Here is a 19,073-nt window from a genome sequence, read left to right on the forward strand (position 1 = left end):
CCATCCCCACAACTATGTGAAATAATACCTTTTTTTTGTCTTAAATGAAACCATCAACTTCCCTACTGCTTGTATTTGGAAATGATTCATTCTTAACACTTCCTCATTGGTTTCCTCCACACTAGTTATAAAATAATGTGACCGCATTACGTATGCAAAACTTTCTAGATGTCAAACACGAGCAAGAAGCAAAAAGAGCACAAGAAAACAAGTTCTGATTTACATCTCTTTTGTGTCTGTTTCATCAAAACAGCTAAAGGCTGATAATTTATAATGTGCTTCTGATTTCAACTAAACATTTTTAGCCACAGTATGGTTTCAGTTGCACATGGTATATATCTTATTTGTGTAACATGTAAGGAATGTATTCCCTATGCTATATATAATATTTTATTCTAACCAAACAAGTAGAGTATCCTGCAAATTTAAATAAGAAACATCCAAGAGACTCACAAATCATGTTTTCACTGATCTCATTCACAATTTTCACACTCCTTACTTAGGCTTATTCTCATATTTGTATTCCTTCCAAGAACCGGCTACACACATCCAATATGTCAATGAGAAAACATCATAGCCACGTGCATTTGATATGGAAAATGTAAGGATATAAGAAGAGCTCTGCTGGATCAAGCTAACATTCCTACATCAACAAAAGATTTGAGAGATAGACTTCTTATGTTTACTTTTCTCCAGAGTGGACAGAGGGCAAGGAAATGGGACTCCCAGGTTTCCTTCCTGATTCATCAAAAATGACTTGGCAAATTCTGAACAGCCATATCCAAAATAAACAAATATATAGTGTTATATGTATATACAGTGGGCTACAGTTAAATGAATGTAAGAGAGTGAGACATGCCTTCAAACATTTCTTTAGGCAGAAACTACAAGCAGTGACACAGATTCAATAAAAATAAATAGTGCTTTATCATTAAGACCACAGATAAGCACTGTGGTTGCAAATGTCCATAGAGTTATGCATGTGTATTGCCTGAAGAAATGAATGGGATTTGTATCTCTGTAACCATGTACATATTGTAGCCAAAATATTTTATAGACCTTTTAAGTTAGTTCCATTGAGTAATATGTATATGGATCTGCTCAACAAGCTATTTTGAAACTGGGGGGAAAGGGGCTTTCTAAGCACTATAACTACTGTGCTAAAATAGACCCCATAAGCCAGAATATTCAAATGCAGTCCTTTTGTGCAGGTAAATGAGCTTGCTGGATAATGACTACTATGCTTAATAGGGGATCTACTCTGGAAGGCATATCTGCTGTGACTGTATTTCACTTATAACAGGGACATATTTCCCTGCATTATTTTATGTAAGCACAGCAATGAAACTCTAAATATTTCAATATGTTTGCTTACAGATATTTCATTTTGACTTCTAGACTTTCAGACTCTTTTCTTTTTCTCCTTTCTTTGTCCTAGTTTATCTCCATCTTAAAACAGCCACATCCAAAGTGAAAAAACCTGTCTCTAATTTTCTAGTTTGTAACACTGTTTGATTTACCATAGATTCTAATGCTTATTTTTCCTTTAAAGAAACCTCCTCTGCTTCTGATTAAACTATACTAGACAACTTACTTGAAGGCTGAAATTTAATAATTCTGGAGAAGCTTAAACTGCAACTTCACAAATGTTTTCCTCCTTGTTTCAAAATGTAATGAACAGGTTTCTTCCTTGTAACTGAGGTTCTTTGAATGGTCCTCTGTGCCCTCAAACAAGTGGTATTTGCACTTGAACAGAAACAATGAATAGAAAGTTTTAGACATGAGTAGCTTGGCAGGAATCGGAGGTTAGGTAGGGTGGGTTGTGTATACCCATAGAAGGCCATTTGAAGAACCAGTTACAGATGAGAAATCTGTTTTTCTTCTTCATGGTCTCTATGCTTCACACAACAGGCTTATCCTTAAAGGTGTGCCAGGTGTGCCAAATTAACAGGCGACATGACACATATAAGTCTCAGTCCTGGTTCTGGAAACTAAACAATAGTGCCAAATAAAGGTTGGTGTCTGGGACCATGTAGCTATCTTGAAACAGTTTTGCAGAGAAATATCATGAAGTAGAACAGCAGCAGAAGCTATTGCTCTAGCACAGTGGTCCTCAACCTGGGGGTCCCCAGATGTTTTGGCCTTCAACTCCCAGAAATACTAACAGCTGGTAAACTGGCTGGGATTTCTGGGAGTTGTAGGGCAAAACATCTGGGTACTCACAGGTTGAGAACCACTGCTCTAGCAGGATGCCCCGTCTTTGCAAGTTCATAGGCCAATTTGGTGGTCTCTGCTACACACTTAGAGACATATCAAGTAGAAACATGGAGATGTCTGTATTTACCCAAAATCTAATGTGCATCTCAATTTTCAAAACCCTGAAACAAAACCAAAAAAAAAAAAAAAAAGGATTCGCTGGTGAATGTAATGCACAAAGTGCCCTCTTTGTAATTTGGCCAAAAAGGTACACATTACAATGGCTGCCGGTCTACAATTCCTTTTAAAAAAAAAGTCAGAACACCAAAGCTTTCAGCAACAGAAAAGAAAATGTAAGGGTGCATTTATGCTGTTTAATGAATCCACTTTAACTTCCCTAGTTCAATGCTATGTGGTCATGGGAGCTGCCAAATAATGCTGATGCCTCACTGAACTACAAATCCCAAGAACACATAGCATTGAGACATAGCAATTAAATGAGACATGACATCCTTCAAATAGGAACTCCTTGTGCTCCTGAAGTAGCTTCCTCTTTTGCTTTGGTGCAGCACTAAGATATTACATGAATCTCATGTACACCCTAATTTTGGGGAAGTAATTTAGCCAAAAAAGTGAGCATTAGATTTGTGTAAGTACAGTAATCTTTTAAAATGATGAAAAATGCTTTGCATTAAATGTAGATAGCAAGTCTTCAACAAAGAGTAAAAAAAAAAACAGAGAGCCCTCCCTGGATTTCGAAGAAAGATTCTGGTCAAAGTAATGTCAACAATATCTTGATTGATGTAGAAATATGAAACAACTTTTGGTAAAAAGGTTATATCATGTTTTATGGAAACAGGAATGGTTCATCAAAATGTGGCACATGCAGTTCGCTTGCCCTTATTACTCACGTTCAAGAGTCAGCGAGTGCTCATTGATGGAAGCCAAAGGTTTAAACAGCTTTGAAATCATTTGGGACAGAAACAAAGATAGCACACAAGGTGTGACAAGTAATTGGTTGGGTGAAAACAACTGAGCAATTCTCTTGAGAAACCTCCCTTGAGAAACAGTTTTGCAGTTGCTGAAGAGGGAAGTTGATAAGTTACAATCAGAGAAAAGTAGACCTCTAAAGAACCAAAGGGAAACCCCTCTGAGATGAATAAGGAAATGCAAAATTACAAAGATGCTGACCAAAACTGTGATGACAAAATTAGCCTCTAAAAATTTGAAAAAATGTCATCACTTGTAATCATAAGACTAATTATGCTGTGAGTGTATTGTATTATGGAAATAAGCATCCTTTAGGTCTATTGAAGCTAACTACACTGCAAAATACAGAAATTGCTGAATGTATTGTAGAGTGACCATCTTGAATTTGTGGGGGTGAATGTTGCAGTAAACACCCCCTCCCAATGATCCAGAATTCAGACCTCCAGCTCTCTTTGAAACTGTGAAGTACCTGGAAAAATAATGAGTCTGGAACCCCTCTTTTTTCTCTACTGCAGGCCCTGTCTGAAGTGGACACACATCAATCTCTGGGTTTAATGGTTCGTTAAAGCTGTTTCTACTTTCTACTCTAGAGGAGAGATAACTAGGTACAGTAGAGTCTCACTTATCCAAGCTAAACGGGCCGGCAGAAGCTTGGATAAGCAAATATCTGGGATAATAAGGAGGGATTAAGGAAAAGCCTATTGAACATCAAATTAGGTTATGATTTTACAAATTAAGCACCAAAACATCATGTTTTACAACAAATTTGACAGAAAAAGCAGTTCAATACGCAGTAACGTTATGTTGTAATTACTGTATTTACGAATTTATCACCAAAATATCACAATATATTGAAAACATTGACTACAAAAATGGCTTGGATAATCCAGAAACTTGGATAAGCGAGGCTTGGATAAGTGAGACTCTACTGTAGTTGTTTTCAGAGAATGGGGATTTTCTTTTTGTTTTCTGGGTTAGGGTTAGGGTTAGGGATAATTATTATTATCTTTTAGAAGTATTTGAAGAAGAGTAAAGGAAAGAGGAAAAACTCTAAAAGTGTGACTCTCCCAAGCCCCCAAATGCATGTGTGCACCCAACTCACCCGTCCCCGCACATCCCCAACTCCCAGTTACTCCCACAAAAAAAGTATCATGAAAATAAAGAAAAATCAAAAAGATTAAACTGTGGTGTTGAATAGGGGGGAGGAGCTGAGATCGGCTGCCATATGGTCCTGTTATATACAGGAATCTGTGATGGCTGGCCCCTTGCCGTTACGGACACCTAAACAAACCAAAGAAGTGAGATTGGCAGAAGGAAATGGCTAAAAATGGATCTGAGCTCAAGCCTACAAAACAGAACACTCTTGAAAGTTTTTTCTTTAAATCCCTGTCAAAATAAAGAAGCCTTTGCTGGCAAAGAACATAAAGGAGGGGGTCATTTTAATTCCAGACATTAGGAACAGCCATTGAGTAGATCCATTCCCATGCCCCAGCGAACTCTACCTGTGAAGGTGACATGTGAAAGAAAGACTTCTCCTGAGGATCTCTGGACCTACACTGGTGAATCTTTTAAAGAGCTTACTTTTTTCGCTTAGTTTCAGGGGAGAATATTTTCTCCCCCATCATTTTTTGAAAAATCCTTCCTTGGAAACCAATGTAGCAGAAAATAACAAACCCACCTGTTATCATTTATCGGTTCAATCTATAGGCATGTTGAAGAAGCAAGGTGGTATTTCGATTCTCGGAATCCAAAGCCCTATATTGCCCATTTCAACCTTAGAATCAGATGAAACACTGTGAGAACTTCTTCCATGCCCACAGAGCTGTTCACAAGGCCTACAAGGCAAATACATGTGTAGTAGTGCCTTCTGCCAACAGAGAAGCACTTCTGTCCCATTCAAAAATATTTGTATCAGCCCACATGAGCAACATATTGAATTATTCTGTAAAAGACTAGCCTTTCATTATACTGAGAAAGGGAAGCATCCTAGGATGCTTCCAGGATGCTTCCTCAATGGAGCCCTCAATGGAGTCATAACATGATGTAAGGCTACTTCCAGCAGGGTTCCATAGAGGAAGCGTGCTAGGACACTTTCCAGAGAATATGGGAGAGCATGGGAAAGCCCTCATGTGATGGGGAAAGTGGCCCAGCGGGCAATGCGTAGCACAGGTAATAGTTTCCCCTGGCTGCTGCCCAGTTTGTTGAATTCAGTGTGATGAGGTCCCAGGACATCTAGTATTTGTTTATTAATTAGAGATACTGGTTTTAGAACACTCTGTATATGTTCACACTTCTCTTTTTAGTGCAATTTTTTAAAAAGTCTTTCCTTCTATACATTGAAATATAGCAGAATCTGTTCAACTATTTTGTTTAAATGTCAATTTCATGATAACTACAAATATTGAATCAAAATACTGTATGTTTAATATTTCCTCTGTGGACATAGGATCTTCTTTCTTTCCTTTTGTTAAGGTTGTAATGTTAGTAAATTGCTAATCCAGACAAATATTTATGTTCAAGTACAGTAAATAAACCTAGGTATTATATATCAAAAAGTATGCTCTGAGATTTACTAAATACTTGTTCCCATCTGTTCCTAATCACACGTATCTCAGCCATAACATCTCAGAGACAAAAAGTACAGTACTTTTCCTTACAACTATTACACATTATGAATGTTATGCTATCATTTAATCAACATAAGAGATACGAGATTATTAAACAATACAACTGTTGCACAAAATACTCATGGCATTAACAGACTTTGCAAACACATTAATGCAATTAAAATGGGATTTACCTGCTCCTCGAGTATGATTAAAATCTCCTTTAACAACTCTACATGATTTTCCATCTCCATTGCAGACACCACAGTGATCTTCCCATGTCAAAGACCCCAATATGCCATCACAGCCAAACTTCTGAAGTAAAAAAAGAAACAGCACATTCTTCTGAAAGCTCTACTATGTATTTTAATCCATCTTGCAATGAAAGAGAGATTATTATTACAGTAACTTGGTCTCTGAGGCAAATCAGCACCAGGTGTTGTTCATGGAAAAGCAGAATGAACTGTGAAGGTAGTTACCTCTGCTAATTTTAGTAAAGTAGTATTTTATTGATTCATTTAACTTTTACCCCTTCTTTTGCCTGGCCACCCAAGGAATGATGGCCAGCAAACCCATATCACCCTTCCCCTCTCATACTTTTGGACCTGCCACACAGCATCTTTTAAAAAATACATTTTGCAGGCAAAGTACAAGTGGACAACATTTCTTCAACACACCACATAAGTTGATTAGCATGTTATCATTCATGTTACTCCTCATTGAAGTGCAATGTATTCCCTTATTTGGGGCTGTTTCAATGTTTATATCTGAAAATATGTGGAATGAAATATATACTAATTCTTTCCTAAAAGCTGAGTTTCATTATATCCTTCTTCAGAAATGTAACTCTTTCCCCATTGTATCCCCTCCTCCAGTACAGCTATAAACCTACAGTACCAATATTTTAACATTTACTTTTAATATCAACTTCATCGACCAATCCCATGTGTTTAGAAATCACTGACACAGTTATTTCTTCATGCATTTCAAGGCAGGAGTGCTACTAAGTGGAATGCTTTTAAGCGACTGTCTACACCACTTGTTTTGAACATGATATATCACTTAACATACTAGAAACAGCTGGTGCAGCACACACTTTATCCTTGTCTCCTGGGGAAATGCAGTGATGCATTACTATTTTCCTGTCAAGTAAATTGCGTGAAATGACACACAGCAATGTAATAATTAATTCCTTCAGATGTAGTATCTTATCTTGAATAAATTTATTCAGATGAAGTACAGAATTAAATACAATGGATAAGTTCTGCTGCTGAGAGAGATGGAAAGAATCTTCAAAAATATTCCAAAAACATGTTTCTTAAGTGTCAGGAATTCCTGACAAGGAGAAACCTGGAATGGATCTTGAAAATCAGGACTTGCTCTGTGAAAAAAGGAACCTACAAGTATGTTCTATACATAAAATACTGTTTCCTATGCTGAAAATGTTGTATTTGGTAGCTTACTCTGCACAAAATTCACATGTGGTTATTTGTGTGGAAATATTTCACACAGAAAAGAATATTTTTGCACAGAAATGCTTGCAAATTTTCTGCAGAATAAATGCCAAACCTGTGTTTATAGTCATCAAAATTTGATGGTTTTGAAGATTTCCTTGCCATGGGAAGTAAATAGCTAACATTACTCATCCATTCTACTGAGACCAGGATTTGTGAAAGATTACATTCCTAGCAGCAGATATATCTAAAGATAAAAAAAGGAAAATGTTAATTTATATACTTAACATTAGTTAAGTAACATAAGTCTAGAAATTGTAGTCAAAGACCAACCCAAAAATCTTGGGTCAACTTATTCATAGATAAATGTAGATACTTTTCTCTAAACTCTTATCAAAAAAGGAACCATCCCCTTCTGTGAGCAGAGTGGCAAAAGGCTTAGTCTGTACTAGAAAAACGTAAAAAAAAAAAATGACCCCCTCAACTCTCTGTGCTGTGATGCTCCTTCTGACTGCACAATTTCTTCTTTCATTCCTGTTTAGATTGAGTTACTGGTAGTTATTTCATAGTTTGTGTACAAATCAAAGTTTTACAGCTTAAATATGATAACGAACTATAATGCACAGCAAAGCTGAGAATTCTGAAGGACCAAACTATAGCCATTTGCTTGGCTCTTGTGGGGTTATTTTCCTTCATTATATAGCAAAAAGGAGGGCTTCATTTCAACTCAGGTAGCTAAAAAATAGTAAAAATGCTGTGCTTTTGCTTGCATGAGGTCAAAATAGAATCAGGAATCAATATGTGTTGTCTTCATCAATTCATATACACGTGGTGAAGATTCCCACTCAAGGGTTTGGAACATGAGCAATGAATTTCTTCTTTGCTCGAGTCAAGTTTTATGTTTTATTTTGTGCTCTTGTGTGCTTACTCACAGACCATGAAAAAGCAAATACATTTCCCCCACCTATCTTCAAAGGTTGTACAAGTTTAAAAGCTGAGCCAAGCAGGAATGGGAATTGTACAAATAATGTTGCATCACAACTACCAGCTTTCCTTCCCTTTGGCTGTGTCAGTAAGAGCTGCTGGGACTTCAAGCCCAACAACATCTGGAAGGTTGCAAAAGTTACACCTCTGATCAAAAGGGTTTAAGAAATACTGCATAGTAAATAGATATCAAAAGTTGTCCTTGAGAGGTTTGATTTACCTGACATCTGCCATTTGCACATATATCCAGTTCCTGATGGCCACATGAAGTTCCATCCATCACTTTCTCTGTTACTAGTATAGGCTGATCTTTTCCATTTGGAGAACAAAACAATGCACAAGGTTTTTCTATATGAATAAGTGAAAAAACATGTCACCTTGATAAAAACCTTTTCTCCCAGTACCAGTTTAAAATGCATTACTATTATATTCCAGATAGACACTGTGGATACATTCCAAAGGGAATTTTGCAGAGATATACCTCATTAAAATGAAATCTATACAAAAGTTCAAAATCTCTTGTCACTCTAATACAGGGGTCCCCAAACTAAGGCCCGGGGGCCGGATGCGGCCCTCCAAGGTCATTTACCTGGCCCCTATCCTAAACTTTAGACTTAGAGTTGACCTAAGTCTACCTGGTCTTTGGAGGTCTTTTTGCTTACCTATGGTCTTATGAGATCTTCTAGATGGTCTTTGAAGATCTCTTTGCTTAGCTACGGCCTTATGAGATCATCTAGATGACTTTTGGATGTCACTGTCCTTACCTATTGTTTTATGAGACTGTCTAGATGGCCTTTGGGGGGCCCTTTCCTTACCTATGGTTTTATGAGATTGTCTAGATTAGAGTCCAGTCTGGTTGTGATATACAGAAATAGTTTGCATAATTAGCGGGGACACAGGAAAACTTAAAGCAGAAGGGGGCAAAGAGCTGCTCTCCAAACAATATCTGGTTGCAGTTTCCAGCATACCTCACCATCTGTGAAGCTGACTAGGCTTGATGGGATAGGAAGAACTGTGAGAGCTGTTCAGCAGTGGAACTCTCTGCCCTGGAGTATGGTGGAGGCTCCTTCTTTAGAAGCTTTTAAACAGAGGCTGGATGGCCATCTGTCAGGGGTGCTTTAAATGCAATTGTCCTACTTCTTGGCAGGGGGTTGGACTGGATGGGCCACAAGGTCTCTTTCAACTCTATGAGTCACATTTTGCCAATCCTTCATGAGGAAAAATATGGGAAATGCCTTTCACTAAGGATTTCTTTTTCCCTAGCTTGCTAATAAGACATTATTTGTGATGGCCACTGGCCACCAAGTGAGCAGGCTTCTCTGGCAAGTGCAATGGTGCTTGAGGAAAGGAAAGCAATTGTTGTAGCCTGCTGTGTAGAAATGAGGGAGGATTCTGCCCCCCAGAACTCTAACATGTGCTAAAGAACAGTTTGGGGAAGGATCTGTGGAGAGGTGGATCTGCACATGCGCTGAAAGATGACCAACTTCGACCTCGAGTAAATGTCTGATTACAACCCCAAAAGAAGATACAAAACAGCATAAAACTCTCAAGAGATGAACTTCAGCTATGGGTGAATGCTCCTGGTTGGTCAATTTATCTCTGTAAGGTAATCTCAAGGAGGTGACAGAAGAAAGAAAATGACCAGGAGCATGCAACACCTTGCTGAGGCAATAAGTTCAATGGAAAGGAATATTTTGAATGAAATAAAATCAGTACAGAATGAAATGATAGCTATAAGAGAGGAGTTTACTCTGTTAAAAAACAGCAGTTGAGGCAAAGAAGAAAGTGGGGCAGAATGAAGATAGAATCAGACTTTTACAGAAAAATTAGCCAAGCATTCTGATAGACAGAGGAGAAGAATTTTGAGACTCTCTGGAATCTCAGAGGATATCAGCAACACAGAACTTGAAAGGGCTTTGATAGATCGGTGGAAAGAAAATAACATTAAAATTGAAAGGCAGAGTTTTTGTACAGAAGTCTTTCTTCACAAGGACTGTTATCTTACTGAGGGATTTATAGATCAAATCCATATAATGTTGATTCTGACTAATCCAAAAAATGGCATAAGAGAGTTAAAATAATTTTGAAAGATTTCAAAATAAACTCGGGGTTAGGTAAATATAAAAAAATCCAAAATCATGTATTTTGATGTAAATTACTTAGAAAAAAAGGAAATAAATAGAATGACAGAAATGAAAATGGGCACAAAAAATGAAATACCCAAGAGTGAGGATACAAAAAAAATAAAGAAAATGGTAGAGAAAAATTATTTTAAAAAAGCATGGAAGAAAGTTATAAAGATGATAAAAGGGTGGAAAAATAAGAATCTAGACATTTCAAGTAAAATTAAAGCAGTTAAATGCTTACCCCAAAACAAATTTATTAGGCATGTGTGATCCATTAGAAAGAGGTTCAGAACTCATTAAAAACTGGGGGGGGGGGAGGGGGTGCTTTGCTACTATTCACTACTATAACGAGAGTAACGAAATTTCGTTATTGTATCATTAAGTAATTGCACATGCACATAATTAAATTACTATAATTGGGGAAACTTCAGGGGCTCCTTACTTCTTCATTTTTAAAGCTATTAAACTGAAACTTGCTACAATAGTAGAACATATTAACACACTGTTAGCCCAATGAATTTAGGAATGTTTCATTTATCCACAGATTTTTGGGGAATTTTCAATGTTTTTATAAACATTTTTTTTAAAAGCTGTCTACTTGAATTTTATTTACAATGCACAAGATAACCAAGGCATCAATCTCCAGAGGTTTCAGAAAGATTCACACATCTACTGATTTTGGGGATTTTTTTAAAGTTTAGGCAAAACATTTATCCCCAAAAATGAAAATAAGTGTAAGTAAATACTAATATTAGGATTTGCAAATGTTTGTATAAAATGTCTATGAATATTCGCACCTAACTGAAATAAGTCTAAATAATGCGATGAAAATGTATTAAGAAACAACAATAATAAAAGAAAAATTATTTTAGAAAAATCTGTGGGGGGCTTCTTTTACTTTTACTGGAAGAAACATTTATGTATAGTGGTTATGCTTTTAACTGCATTTCATCTTATTAGTTTAATTATACTTTTAACAGTTCAATTTTTTCACCTGTATGTGTTTTGACTGTTAGAAGAATACATAATGTGTGTGTGTTATGTAACAAGGAATAATAGTAGTAACAGCAACAAGTTGCCATTTTAAAAAAAAATGACATCTCATTTTTCTTAATGGTAAAGGCCCAGTTAAAATAAAATCACTACAACAATGGAAATATAAATGTTGACTCACATTCATCTATGGAATCAATGAGTCTACTCATGTGGACTCTAACAAGGAAATTCAGTTGAAAATGTTAAAAAAATTATCTGATCTTGGAAATGAAATTTTTCCTAAACCACCAAGGTGAATGCTGCATTTCAGAATATTCATTTCAAAAAAATTCATTTTTATTGACATTACAAAAGCATCCATTAAATGAATCGTTCGTTATTTTACCGAATCCTTCAATTGTGGTAATTTTAAAATACGGAACATTCCTACTAAACTCCCACTGATAAGAAGTGAGTGAAAACGGTCTAAAATGTCTTTTGAAAACTGGAAAATGACAAATATATCAGACCTATTCCATATAATTAGAACCTGGTGTGTTTAAGAAATGTATGTCAATCAAACAGTTGTGAAAGTTAAAAAATTATTTTATTATTTTTAATTAAATTTATATGGTGTAGTCCTTATTTTGTGAAATCAGCAAAATAATATCAGAATGGAAACAATGGCTTTTACTTACTCTTAGAATTAACATGAGTTTAACCTTGAACTTTTGAATGTTTTTTCTTTCGGCATTATCATGTAATACAGACTTTCTCATGAATTCTGCAAATTTTTATTTCAAATGTCAGCCTGTTATTAAATTACAAGTCAAGGTGTAAATACTATTTTTTTAAAAACAGTTTGCTGCTCATTGCTCATTCATACTCTCATGATGTATTACTTGCTATTAAGAGAGAAACACATCACAAATGTGTTTTTTATCCATTATAGTCCTAGCAGAGGAAAGGTTCTGGGTTTTTCTTTTCTTTTCAAAAATAGCCTTGTAAAAGCCTCTTTGAAACCTGTTGGGACTCTGCCTTGCTGTAGAAACGTAGTGACTCTCACCATTTCAATATAATCCTTGAGAAGCTGATTCATCACAGTGACACCAAAACAGTTGCTGGAAAATGCATTCTGCTTACCTTCATCTATCACAGCCTGCCATTGTTGTACATGTTTTTGGTAGGATGGCCTCACACTGAAGACCTGACACTGCCAGTCCCTGAATGCAGGTACTCCAGGAGGACAAGAGGGATTCTCACATATTTTGTATTGTATTCTTGTGCCATGGCATTCTCCTCCATCATGAACTGAACTAGGGAAGACAAAAATAAAAATGATAACCCTTTTATTGAATTGATACAGTTTTATCCATATAAAATGGCACACATTGGTTATTAAAACAAAGGGCAACAGTAGTTATTGCCTCTAAGTTATCTAGTTTTTAATCAGTAAATAAAAGTACTATAAAGGAGCCAGGCTTGTAGCGAGGGGGCGGTTTTGGGGGTTCAAAACATTAAGAGTCCCTCCAGGCACTATCTCAAGCAGATATTGACAGGTTTGTAGCGGGGAGGGGTGTGTGCTAGGAGTTCAACCCCCCCCCCCCGAAATTTTCAAAACCCCTCCCGAAATTTTTTTCTGGCTACGGCCCTGAAAGGAGCTATTGTTTTAAGAGTAACAGATGGCAACAGTCTCAAGGTAATGATGCTACATTAACATCATTACCTAAGATATAGAATGATTAAAAAGATATAGAATGAAGAGTTTCCTCTCATCTTTGTTCCTTCTACAATCAAACAAATGTGTAACATGGGTTTAAAGAACTGAGCTATGCGTGTGGTTTAAATTTTGTTTTTGCTATTAATTTATTAAGTAGCTTTCAGTGAAACACCCTTTGTCTATCTCATTCCAGGCATCAGAAGTAATGATATTGACTTATCTTACCTTGTTCTAGAAATTTCAGATATGAATTACCAAGTGAAGCACTAGGTATATTTCAATACCCTATAACATGTTGGAGAACTCCTATTTCATAAATTTGCATATTCCAAGACCCAGTGGTTTTAGCAGAGTAGTACCTTTTTCAATACTTGGGAGATAATCCATCACTGGGATTAAGTATTTTTAATATAAAAATGCATAACTAGCTTGGAATTGCTTCATTAGTAACAAACCAAAGGGCAAAAGGAATAAGTAGTTGGTTTTTACCCAGAGCATCTACGTTGTCGACTGCTGATTCCAGTATTGCAGGTTCTGCTGCAAGTGCTCCATGTACTCCATTCTGCCTCCATGTGTCCAGGGAATGACATCTTACTTGTACATTCTCCAGCCTTACACCACTGTCATAAAAAGTGGGTTTTAGGTTAAGAGATTGGCAATAAATTTGAGCAAATTTCATTGCTCTCTGTATATTCACACCATCCCTCTTCTTCAGAAAGGGAAACAATACAATTTCAGCTCTGTTTCAGCATGTATTCATATATACAGTTCATTGTTCACCACTTAGGTGTGAAACTAACAGAAAGGGCGCCTTTTGGGCTGCTTCATTTTACAGTGGAAGACACCAAGCAGACAGATCGATCCACGCTGGTCTGCACTTTTGGTATGGATCGATGGTACAGATGAGAACAAGCACAGCTTTAAACTATTTTGTAAGGACTGGGCTGAACATACATTCCATTTCTTTCTTATACTTGTTATGGCAGCCATTTGAAACCTCTCCTATATAACTGAGGATTACACTAGCAACTGTGCTGGCCATACATCAACACAGAGCTACATTAACTGTGGAGTCTCAGACATCGCAATCACTCAAGTTTTGAAAAGCACAAAGCACAAAAAAGCACAAAGATAAAACAGACATACTACTTATTTCCATTGGGATTTATGTGTTGTCTGCTGTTTTGTTTCCAGTGAAAACATATCTTGATTTTCTATGCTCGATCATCACTTTATGTCTGCATGCAGACATGCATAGCTTGGGCAAAAATAAAAATATTCCTTATTGAAATGGTTTTTATGCTACTGATTTTAGAATCAGTTTTAATAAACTAAGAAAATAATTCAAGGGGAATAATATGGTAATTTGAGCATTCTTAAAAGGCACTCAAGATAATTTGTTAATATAAGTGCGTAAACATATCTGTATTAAAAGATATACAAGTGCAAAATCCATCAGACAGACATTATAAGAATTCATAAAATTCTGGGTGGGGTTTTTGATGAGAATGCAGTGAATAGATTATAATCTAAAATTATGGTATTTTTAATTGATAGGTACATGTAACTAAAAATTGATTTTAATAGTTTGAGATTTTACACAATATTATTTATACACTTAGTTGCTTTAAAAATAGTTATAAATTATAGTCACTGTTATAAATTATACTATATATACTATATTATACTATAGTCACTGTTATAAATTATAACTGCCATGCAGGAATACTTGAAATTTGACGGTGAATAAAGAACATTGAAAAATAGGTATGGACACAAAGGGAGAGACAGTTTTTTATAGTCTAATGAAGCATTTGATCACAAAGTTCTTAAACTGCATTTTGTCATAGTTCTTTCTAAGACCCCATCTACATTGACTATTTGATGCAGTTTGAAGCTAGGCAACAAACCTACACAAAAAAGTACCAAAAAGCCCTTAATGCACATTAGTACTCTGTGATTTGTGTAATCATCATCCGAGCCTCAAACTGGTTCCAGGATTTTCTATGTAATCAATTGGATAGCAAAATTGCTTTCTTCAATACCGGTTTGAAACTGTATTAAATGCTCAGTGTAGATGGGGCCTAAGAAACAATTCTAAGAGGGGGAAAGTGATACACAATTTCTACTTTTTAAAGAATATATGGTGTTAACAGAATACCTTTCCAGTGTCACAATCAGTTCCATCCATTGGTGGATCCAGCTTAGTTTTACATTCCTTCTCCCCTTCCACCTTACACCATAGACCAGTGCAAATGACATGCTGGAAAGAAACAGATGCCAATAATGGAAAAGCTAGCATACAAATATTAAGTTATTAAATTCACAAGGAATTTTCTGGTTTTTAAATATACTACATACAATGAGAATGGTTTTTGCCTTTTACTGAAAAAAATAATTATACTTTAACTACAGTATAACCCCTTCTTCCATGCACTCCATAAGTGCTGTAGATCAAAAATCAAAATGATGAGGCATTTCTCTAACTTGTTCATACAAATTTAAAAACAATGGTGGCTTCCCATTGCCATGGGGAAAGAGCCTTTGAGTTTTAAACTGGAGTGTGAAGCTGGAGTTCAGAACTGCAAATGAAGCAGATGAAATTAATTTGAATTAAAGGTGTACTTTTCTCACTTCTCCTATAGTCCCACTTGTGTTTCATGGACTCTCCAAAGCTAGACTAGGAAATTTTAGCAGGGTGAAGGCTATGTGTTGCTTACAGAACTTGTATGGTTGTTTCTTTCCTATTCATTCTTTAAAAGAAATGCATGGACTTTGGTTTCAAAGAAGACAGGAACTAATGGATGTAGCCAATATTGTCTGGTCTGTCACCACAACCACATTAATCTGACCTTGTTAATCTCATTCATTTAGGAAGACTCATTCAAATAAGGGTCTAGTATGCAAAACAAACCAATGTTTTATGGAAGCCTTACATTTTGTATATGACAAACTCCTGAGACTATCTGATAAACCGACATATTTCTTTTAGGAACAGTAAGAATTAGTCAGAGATCTCCACCTCACTAGGAATGCAACCATACACACTGCTTCCATGTGCTATATACCTTATGCAGCAATGCTTACACAAAGAGATAAAGGCCAGTGAATGTTCCAACAGTAATTTTATTCTTCTCATATGTTCCACCAGTAATATTCCTCCTCAATACTACTTATCCTTCTGACCAGAAGTTGTGATACTTGGGGAAAAAAACCTTCTGATATATTTTCTGACAGTTTTACTCTGTTATCTGCAGAAGACCTATTTGTAGGTCTATTTGTAGGACTTCTCCCTACAAATCAGAAATATCTTCCCTGTGACAGAAATCCATTTTCTTCTTAAAAATAAGAAAGAGAATTGGATTGAGATGGTTCAGAGGGAGGGGAAGAGACATTTCAAATCATCTCCACCCTGGGAATATGAAACAATTTATAGTACTTGCCATGTAACACCTGACCTTTACATACTGAAAAAGTAAGACAGAATAGAAACAATCTGGAATAGCTTTGGGCAGCTAATAGAATAAATATTTTACAACCAACCCTCAAATCTTCAATCCTTCGCTGCACTGTTATAGAATAGAAAAAGGGGAAAACTAGATTTATTACGTGATAACTTAAAATAAACCATTATTGTCACCTGCATTTCTTGGCAAAAAGAAGCTGTTGGTCCAAAGAGAATTTGACACTGTTCATCGGAAGTGTATGTCATCCCTGGCACTTTTGAAGGAATAATCACAGAATTGATGCTCTGGGGATTAGTCTGACGCAAACAGTTACTGGCCTTTGACCTGGAAATATACAGAGGTTATCAAGATGGTGAGTATATTGGTTATAACACTAATATATAACATATACATCCTTTAAGATACCTTCCTGAAATACCTTTCTGTCTTCATTTAACATGAACATTACCTTCCAGAACAGACATGTTGTTTCAATTTAAGAAATGGTCAGAAAAATAAATGTGGGACTAAACAGAAAACATCTAAGGAAAGTGTCATTTTCCTGGTAAACATGAGGTTGGAGAATTGAAACTCAAAGAATCAGAGACACAAAATATTGTCTTAGGGAGATGTTATAATTTCACCTTCTGTGGGATTTATTACGGGTAGCCCTATAATTAAGTTGTAATCAAATATTTGCTTTTCAAAATATTTCTGGACTAATGGTTATTTATATCAAACAATAATTTGCAAAACATTGCCAACAATATAGAAAGCTGAGAAGACAGATTTTACAACTGCTGTTTCTGCCATGACCAATGTTGGCTGCTAATGTTATTTTGGTAAGTTGAAGATAACACAGAAGTTACTACAAGGTGCTGAAAACCTGGCATATTTAACATTTACAGCCTTCATGGAATATAAGTGAATAGATGAAATGGCTGACATTATGCAATTCCACTTCTTGAATGAATTACCTGAGAAATCTTTCCAGATCTTCCCTGCTGCACCGGGACCATGAAACATCTCCAAGATTCTGCCCTTTGATCCATTCTCCAGACATGATATGGAGACCATCTGCACAAGATGGGTGGTCATTGTCATGATTTATTCCCATGCTAAAAATGTAAAAGTATTGAAAATAGATCTTATTTCAAATGCAAAAAGAATAAGGATAATTTTTAAGTGTTCATTGAAGGGAAGTATTTTCTTTGTCTTTCCTAGAATTGGATTTCTTCCAAGTAAGAGATATGAAACTGCAGACTTTAACAAATAGGGGTTATGTGATAACAGTTTGAAGCTGAAGCTATGTTTAATTAGACGTGTATGTCTCAATATTTCATCTTCATTCCTGGCAACTCCAGTCTAAGTATTGTCCATTTACAAAGCGCTGGGTTTTATCCAAGCAAAAATCCACTTTTAGTCCCTCTGAGTTTAATGGAATGAAGGCAGTCTTCATTAAGCAGATCCAACAAACCCAACATAAGATAGATTTCTTAAATTTCACTTGTTAAAGTTCAACAAGTCTCAGGATAGTAAATAATATTTTAGAATTTAACACATGGACTGTGATTCTGCATTGTAACTACAAAACACAGCTTTTCAGGCAATTACCCCACCCCCCGCCTTGACCAGTCCGTTCCATGTTTTTTGAGAATGAGAAGAGATAAGTCAAAATCTTCTAATGTAACTGGACACATGTGACACATAGCTACAAGGAACTCCATAAAAATGAGCTGCAATGACATGATTAAGATGTACACAATTATAATTTATTAACAGGATGTCAGCCATGCTATTCTATTTCCCTACGGCTCTTGAGTTACTTAGAAATATACAGTTTTGCTTCATATTGAATCAGACCATTGTTCCATCTAGCTCATTAATGTCTACACTGATCTGCAGAATTATCTAAGTTTCTTGACAAATGCTATTGCTTCCATTCTCCTTCCCAAAAAAAACCCCATGAGTTAATATATTAAACACTGAAAGTGAACAAGGGACCCCTGCTTTTATATATTCAGGTTTTCCATCACAAATCTATGGTGCAAACTTCCAAGGAAACACCAAATATATTTTCATACTAGCTTATTACATGTAAAAAGAAAAACTGCACATGAACTTTAGCTTTAGCTGGTAACATCTTTAAAATATAAAGATGATGTTATGTGATCTTTGTTTCAGAAAATGTAACTGTAAATCTTAGCTGACATAACTATAGAAGAGATAAAACCAAGGGTGACTGAAATAGGGATCAAAATGAACTCAAATCTATGTCATAACATCAATAAACAAGAAGGTAGAGAAAGTTAGTGATGGGTGAACAGAAGATACTTATCATGAAAACTGACTGCTATCCATTAATATCTAGTAAAGCATCAAAACCCCTCTAAATGATAGATGAAACAATGAGAAGAATTATCAAAGTGTCCAGATTCTTCTAGTATCTCTCTATCCTCCAAAAGGAGAAAAGCTTACCTTGGGGACAGGACAAGGATACATTCAACAGGTATTCATTTAACTACTGCGGCAATTTTCATGTTCAAATGGGGATTCAAACACCATTAATAGTCCAA

General features: G+C 35.9%; 1 protein-coding gene across 3 annotated transcripts in view; it reads right to left on the reverse strand.

Annotated features, from left to right (window-relative positions):
* The window catches only part of adamts19 (ADAM metallopeptidase with thrombospondin type 1 motif 19), a 139,282-nt gene that overhangs the window by 46,106 nt on the left and 74,103 nt on the right, over positions 1-19,073 (reverse strand). For all 3 annotated transcript variants that reach the window (XM_062972125.1, XM_062972124.1, XM_062972126.1), the window contains 7 exons: positions 17,475-17,615; positions 16,692-16,842; positions 15,213-15,314; positions 13,541-13,671; positions 12,475-12,647; positions 8,451-8,578; positions 5,987-6,107 (listed from right to left, as the gene is read on the reverse strand). In XM_062972125.1, coding sequence (XP_062828195.1) covers positions 5,987-6,107; positions 8,451-8,578; positions 12,475-12,647; positions 13,541-13,671; positions 15,213-15,314; positions 16,692-16,842; positions 17,475-17,615 — 947 coding nt within the window. The remainder of the gene's footprint in view (positions 1-5,986; positions 6,108-8,450; positions 8,579-12,474; positions 12,648-13,540; positions 13,672-15,212; positions 15,315-16,691; positions 16,843-17,474; positions 17,616-19,073) is intronic.

The sequence above is a fragment of the Anolis carolinensis genome, chromosome 2, assembly GCF_035594765.1.
Source record: "Anolis carolinensis isolate JA03-04 chromosome 2, rAnoCar3.1.pri, whole genome shotgun sequence".
Taxonomy (NCBI): domain Eukaryota; kingdom Metazoa; phylum Chordata; class Lepidosauria; order Squamata; family Dactyloidae; genus Anolis; species Anolis carolinensis.